The sequence below is a fragment of the Scylla paramamosain genome, chromosome 24 (genome assembly GCF_035594125.1).
Source record: "Scylla paramamosain isolate STU-SP2022 chromosome 24, ASM3559412v1, whole genome shotgun sequence".
Lineage (NCBI taxonomy): Eukaryota > Metazoa > Arthropoda > Malacostraca > Decapoda > Portunidae > Scylla > Scylla paramamosain.
The window spans coordinates 8,457,501-8,465,000 of record NC_087174.1 but is presented as its reverse complement, the minus strand read 5'-3'; the positions used below and the strand labels follow the sequence as shown (position 1 = coordinate 8,465,000).

The following is a 7,500-nucleotide window of genomic DNA, read 5'->3' as shown; positions in this document are numbered from 1 at the left end:
GTTCTTGCATAACAAATATTACTCGTAGATAACCTTGAACGGTCGTGAACAAGCAGTCCGACATACTACTCGTTCATACATAACAAATATTAACAGAAGATAACCGTGAAAGCGCGAGCAAGCAAAGATTAAAGTATCACAAGAACACACACACACTTGAGCGGCGAACGTACTACGTGAAAATGATAAATACTCAGTCATGCATAAAAGATACTGATGGAGATAAATAAGGGTTTCGTATACAAGGAATGATAAAAGTATTCATAAAGATAAATATTCCAGTGCAACCTTGACGGAAATTTAATGTTCGTAAATGGCTGTGTGTGTCTAGGAATTAATCAACTCTTTTCCAACCTTTATCAGGAAGTAAGCCGCGTACAGATACAATGTCACACTGTGCTCGTTCATTGTTCTGTCTAAGACGTGAAGAGTAGCATTTGTACATTAAGTAGCATTTGACTGAATATAATCATACCGGTACACATGAAGGAAGGACAGGTTTACAGTAATTACAGCAGAGTAGTAGCTTTCCATTCGGTTTGAATTAAGAGAAGGTTGCGATACCATTTATTGAAAAAATTGCACTTAGATGTATAATATGAAATTCTTTGCCGTGGGAATTCAATGCAACAAGTTTTAAAAGAATTTCACAAACATAAACACAAATTCTTCCGCTCTCACTTTTTTTTTTTTTTTCATACGATAACTTAGTGGATTTTTTTTTCTTCTAATTTTGTACTTGTTTGATTACTCTCCTTTACGCATAAAAGAAAAAAAATGTAAATCAAGACAGTTCAGCAACATAATATCTTGATCGTGATAATGGGCAACAGGTTCTCCATTCGTCTACTTAACATGCATGATAAGTACTGCGCGTATTGTGTGAATGACAAGACGAAGGCATCCCCAGCAGAGGCGGCGTGGTGATGACGTGCATGATAAGTGGGTGGGAAAGGCGAGCGTAGAAGAACAGGCTGTGCTTCTCAAGGCTGCTGCTGCTGCTGCTGCTGCTGCTGCTGCTGCTTGATGTGTGGGGACCATGGGGTGGGGAAGAAAGATGAACAGTCTCTCTTCAATTAATAGCTACGTATCCTTGAATACCAATGCTGCGTAACCATGGAGAGAGATTTTTTTTTTTCAATTTTATTATTCTCATAGAGAGACAAGCCTTGCATAAGAAGTAGTATGTAATTACAGAGGAGTCATGACACACAGGACACGCAGGAATATGGAAAAGGAAGCTGAACACTCTCTTAGAGAGAGAGAGAGAGAGAGAGAGAGAGACGAGAGAGAGAGAGAGAGAGAGAGAGAGAGAGAGAGAGAGAGAGAGAGAGAGAGAGAATCACACATGATATACATCCAAACAACTCAATAAAGTCTTAAATAATAAAGAGGAGGAGGCGAGAACAGGATGCAGCATCTACATAATACCATTCAGAATTCAATATACGAGCAGGAGACGACTGACAAAGAATGAAGGGTGAGTGAATTTACATAACACTAGTATAAAAAGAAAAAAAAAACTTACATAGGACGCGTCTTCTAGTATAGAATAACTGAATAAGAAAGGAGACCTGGGCGGGATGAAAATGGGATTGAGGTGAAAGGAAAGTGGAGAGGAGGGTAAGGCATTGGGTAGCGAGTAAAATGATGGGAAGAGGATGGGTGGGGTGGAGCAAGAAGCGTTTTACCATCATTGGGACAGAGTGGGATAGAGGGAAGGGAGAAGGGGATGTAGAGTAGTGTTGATGGAGGGATGTGTTCACTTGATCCCTGTTAGCAATAGTCTGAAAATCTATTATTGTTATTTTTTTAATTTAGATTTTGATAATTCTATGTGCAGTAGATTCAGGTTCTCTTCATCACATTCCATTCCAGCGGATGTTGGTGTCTCACCTAACTGCTTTTCTGTCCAGGGCCTGCGTGTTTTGAGTTCGTGTTTTTCTCCTTGTTATTTGCTTTGTGTTTAGTTTAGTATTTCATAGTGTACTTGCCTGGTAGTCCATTGTTGTTTAGTTAAATTCAGGTTTCCTGACTTTGTTTCAGCCGTGCAATTGTTTCCAGGGGTGCCCAGTGTGGCTCAGTCCATTGAAGTTCTGCGTGTTTGTGACTGTATGAGAGAGAGAGAGAGAGAGAGAGAGAGAGAGAGAGAGACGAGAGAGAGAGAGAGAGGAGAGAGAGAGAGAGAGAGAGAGAGAGAGAGAGAGAGAGAGATCCAATCAGTATTGTGATGAAGGCTTATGTTGCAGGGCGGAGTGTGATGGCCGGGTCGGGGTCATGTGAGGGCGTGCTGCTCCAGGTGCTGGCACCGTGGGCTCTGGCCCCTACCCCTCCTCCCAGCTGTCGTCGATTCCAACACTACCCCACAGTCCCAACCCTGCCCCGCTTCGCCCTGCCTCGCCTGTTCCGGGGACACCATCGGCGGCAGCTCTGTGCCTCTCGTGTGTGGCGTGACTCCCGGCCCCTTTAGGACTTCTTGCCCCGCCGCCCCCTGGGCCGTCAAACTGACCTGTTGTGAGAGTACGGATCTAAGTATAGAGCCTTTATTAACACTAAACTTAAATAACTGGTCTGTGTGTGGCCGGCTAGCATTAGTGAAGTAGATGAATGAGTTGAGTGACGCGCTGCGTGGCTCGTGTTGTGTTCGTGAGTGTGTTGAACCTGAGGTTACATGTCAGCAGCGGATGTAGTAAGCAGGCCAGTGCAGGCGGTGGGCATGGATGACGGGGGCCGCGGATGGAGTGGGTGCTGGGGATTCAGATCAAGATGGCGAATTACCATACAGTTCTAGGGATGCCCATGTAGGGGTGGCACTGAGCCCCTCCAGGGCCATCCCCGTCACAGCCTTTGGGTCCCCGGGGCGCTCATCCCAAAACTGCCAGGGCTTAGCGGGTGTGGCCACAGTCAAGGGCACCTGTGTTGTTCCATTGAGCCAAGAGGGGTATGGTGATGCTGAAATGGGCCTGGCAGGGAACTTCAGCATCCTGGCGGTGGACGGCCTCAGTGATAAGTCAGGCGGTGTCTACAAGGGAGCGCCATCATCCTGCGAGAGTTTCTGCAATGGCGAGACGACCAGTGGTGGCGAGGAGTGCATCCCAAGGACAATGGTGGGACAGCAGCACTCAGACAGGGCCTGGGTGGGAGGAGGGTGCCCTTCTGGCTGCTAGGAGTAGGAAGAACCGAGGCCTGGAGGAAGCTGTCGACATAGATGAGCTGGAAGTTGTTGAGAAAAAAACGCAGGATCGTGAGTCGCAGGCTGGACAAAGCTGCCTGGAGGTCGGAAGGTCGCTTGCATCAAAAATATCATTAGTTCAAAGGAGACAGAAGCAGTGTAATTCTGACTACTCGTCGCTGTCGTCATCAGACTCTCCACGGGTCAGCGACACCAGCAACAGGAGTGATTCGGGTAACAGTCCCGGAAGCAGCAGCAGCAGCAGCACCAATGGGGCTTCCAGTAAAACCAGGGAATCTAAATTTAAAAAAGTTACCTGTGGTGAGCTGAGTCCCATTGCATCGTGCAGTGGAGATTCCAGTGTTCCTGTGGGGTTGAATGTGTCGGTCAGCCTCTCCCCTGATCCTAGTGGTTCTGTCGGCCTCTCCCCTGACCCCAGTATGAAGGATCTAGGCGGCCGCAGCCCCTGCACACCGACTAGTGGCTGCCTCAAGGCAGGAACGCGGGCACCCAGCGGCGCGCATGTCCAGTTCCACACGCCTTACGACAAGGAGGAAGATGAGGAGCAGCAACGGCTACTGCACGATACCTTGGTGACGCAGGGTGGCCAGGTAACCCTGCGCAAGGGCCCGTGTGGTGCCTCCACCCCGAATAGTGAGAGATCACCTGCCGCGCCTCTTGACCAAGCTGCCCGACACCTCCCCCTCAGATGTCAATTCCAGTCTTTCATTATCCAAAAAGTGGCGAGGCCGCCACATATCGGGGTCTAGCAGTCTCAGCTTGGGCTCCAGCTCCAGCAGTTCTGGCAACTCGGGGGCAACAGAACTCGAGAGGCGTGCTCCGGATGGTGGGTGGGGTTGGGTGATCGTGGCGGCTTCCTTCATGGTGCACTGCATCGCTGATGGTATCACGATGTCCTTTGGCGTGTTTTTCGTGGAGCTGCTCAATTACTTCAATGAGGGGAAGTCTCTCACATCATGGGTCGGCAGTCTGTTCATGGCCATTCCTCTCCTGGCAGGGCCACTTGCCTCCATCCTTACCGACCGCTATGGCTGTCAGACGGTCACCATCTGCGGGGCGTTGGTGGCCTGTCTGGGCTTCTTCGTCAGTGCCTTCGTCAACACAATTCCTCTGCTGCTGCTGACAGTAGGCGTCGTCACGGGACTTGGGCTGGCGGTGTGCTACGTGGCCGCCATTGTTATTGTTGCATTTTATTTTGAGAAGAAGCGTTCTCTGGCCACGGGCATCGCCGTGGCAGGGAGTGGCATCGGTACCTTCCTGTTCGCGCCACTCATTCAGTACCTGATGGACCACTGGGGATGGCGGCTTGTCCTTCATCCTGCTGGCTGGCGTGATGCTCAACATGGTGGTGTGTGGAGCACTCATGCGGGACCTGGAGTGGACGCCACGTCACTCATCCTCCGCCAATCGTAATGTCCGTGCCACGCCAGCTCCCAGCAGCCACCGGGGCTCCACCTCACACTCCTCAGAGACTGTCGGGGGACGCGGCGGTAACCTTGCACTGCCCTCGCTGGACGAGCTGCGGCGACTGGTACAGTCGGGAGACGTGGCGGCTTTACTTTCACCAGAGGAACATCCTGCCGAGACATTGAGAGGATCAGCCTCGATGGTGCTGCTGCCAACCTTCCTCAGTCGCTCCCACGCGCTGCCCCCTGATGTCATCCCGTGCCTGTCCTCGCGCACCAATGCCTACGAGGTGGTGTCTCAGATGTACCCACATCTGCTGTCCCACTCCCTCTCAAGCACCCTGGAGCAAGTACTGCCACAGGGGGAGAAGAAGTCACAAAAATCACAGACCCACAAAGAAAAGATGTCAGAGTATGCCTCAACCACCATCACCAGCATCGGTTCCTCTGGGGGCTACAGCCAGGACCACAGGGCTGCTGCTCACCGAGAGGCGCAACCCTCCGACACCGATGACACAACACCCGGCTCGGTCCCGCCTCCCGCCCCCCGCGACACTCCTCAGCCCAGCAAGGTGAGTCAGAGAGAGAGAGAGAGAGAGAGAGAGAGAGAGAGAGAGAGAGAGAGAGAGAGAGAGAGAGAGTGCTAATACAGGCAAGCTGTTAATTACATCTGTTGAAGGCTGACCACTTTCCTTGCTCAAAAAATGTTATTAGTAGCCAGTGATAGTCAAAACTTTCTACTAATTCCTTTCCTTTTAAATCAGATTTTAAGTCTGGTTTAGTGAACTGTATTTGTCCCAGGAGGCAGAACTGGCTAACCTATCTTGTGCTGGAAAAAAATAAATAAATAACTAGGCGACACAAGCTTCTCCATCTCCTCATAACGAGGGTCACCAAAGAGCCTCACAAGATGTGTCCAAAAAAAACTCCTTAATGACCTGCAGGCCTAGCGAGGGCAGGGCCTGTAGTGGAAAGTCCTGCTCCCGTGACTGGTGCCTACGCATCTAATGCACTATCACATTATTGTTGTAATCCTTAACCTATAATTTATGTACCAACAATACTTTTTCATTGACATTTTTTTTTTCATAATCACCTATAACTTTTAAACTTGTATTTTTGTAGTATTACAATTTCAAATAGTTCTGTAGCGTAGAAAAAAAATAACATCCAAGTTTCTTTCCTTCAGTGCATCCCTATAAATATTTTTGTTACAGTGCTCTGAATGTTAATGAAAAACAATCATAACAGTAAAATGATTAATAGTACACAACAGTATATATTTGTGAATGAATTACATCTTTGTTTTATTGCCAACCTTCTTGTTGAGACTGCCATGAAGTTTTGACTTGCATTTCCTTCTCAATCTCCATCTCTTGCCCCTCCCTCAGCTTGACTTACAGATAGGCTTCACCCCTGAGGACGACGGTGATGAGGCCGACAATGAGGAGGAGAATGAGGACCAGCAGGAGCGGATGGCGATGCTGGCTGGGAGTCGCCTACCCAGGGGTCCGAGGCAGCCCGGCACACGGAGGATCTCTACTGGCTGCATGGGGGCCAGCTCTCCCCCTCCCCCCGCTGCTCCCCTCCGCAACATGAGGATCAACAGGTGTGTGTGTGTGTGTGTGTGTGTGTGTGTGTGTGTGTGTGTGCAGTAGGAATTTGCTATTTTTGTCTGCACAGAGGAAGGTTGTTGTGTCCTTGGGTTCATGAATGAAGGTTGGCAGTGATGAGTGCGGTTGGCAGCATCTGTAAGGCATCAGGGGAAGGAAATGTTTACTGTTACTAACCAGGTTGCCCTAATCTGAAGCCTTACTGATAATAGGCGTTTTTTAATACACAAGTTGTATGGTTAATGTGTTATTATATATGCTTGATTTTAACTGAACTTATTAGTGCTAAAAAAAACGTACCTGTTTCTCAGAGTGTTCCTCTTAGTCTCCAGCAAAATCTTAGAAGGAAGATAATCATGGGTGTTGGTTGTCAGGATTGTGTGAGGAAAGAAAAATGTTCACTAATCCCATTCTCATCCTTTCCACAATTCTCTTGATGTGATGTTGAACTACAATAAAGTAAATCCATTTAGATAAAACCGTGCTAAACTCACTTGGTATGGTAGAATTTTCTACACAGAATAATTCCCTTTTGAATATAATTCGATGTTCGGGAGGCAGCATTTCTTACACTTAATACAATTATATGTGAAGAGTGCCGTAAGGTTCAGAAAGGCCATTGAGTGTTGTCCGGCATGACCCCCAGATAACATTACCTTGGTGTTGCAGGCAATCCATGACTTACCGCGGCGCCATGCTCAACATTCAGCGTTACCGTCTGAGGGCGTCATCCTGCCCAGACATCTACCGCAACTCCATCATTACCATTGCCAAGGCGCAGGATGAGGTGGGCGCCTGTGTATGTGTATGCCGTGCTGGCCTTTGTGTATTAGCATGCAGAAGATGTAGATGTAGTAATTATTAACCTTCTCCTGCGATATACAACAATTCATTGCACCAAAAGCCATGCATGCAATTTTGACAAACTTCTTGAAAGAAACATGGCCTAAAAAGAATAGATTTTCAACTTATCCACTATAATGTTTAAATGTAACCGCAGGAGGAAGAAAATATCCCAAAGTGATTTTAAATTAACGGTGTGTGAGGTTATTGTGTTAAATAAATTTATTTTTACTGGAGAATCAATTTGGATCATGCTTCTGAATACAAATTTAAATATCTGCTTCATGATTTTTTAATGTACTATGTTGTTTATGTTGACAAAGACTTTTTAACTATTTTTTTTTAAGACTATACTGTACCTAATAGTTGTATTTATCAGAACAGTCTCAGTTGTACCTAATCACTAGAGTCTTTTGGCATGTTGGTTGTTATTTCAAAGATATCA

The 7,500-nt window shown here is 47.5% G+C and overlaps 1 protein-coding gene across 1 annotated transcript in view; it reads left to right on the top strand.

Moving 5' to 3' along the window:
* LOC135112686 (monocarboxylate transporter 12-like) overlaps positions 1-7,500 on the top strand; it is an 84,730-nt gene that overhangs the window by 67,040 nt on the left and 10,190 nt on the right. Inside the window, 4 exon segments of the mRNA XM_064027338.1 lie at positions 2,250-4,498; positions 4,500-5,171; positions 5,991-6,208; positions 6,882-7,011. Coding sequence (XP_063883408.1) covers positions 4,055-4,498; positions 4,500-5,171; positions 5,991-6,208; positions 6,882-7,011 — 1,464 coding nt within the window. The 5' untranslated portion in view covers positions 2,250-4,054.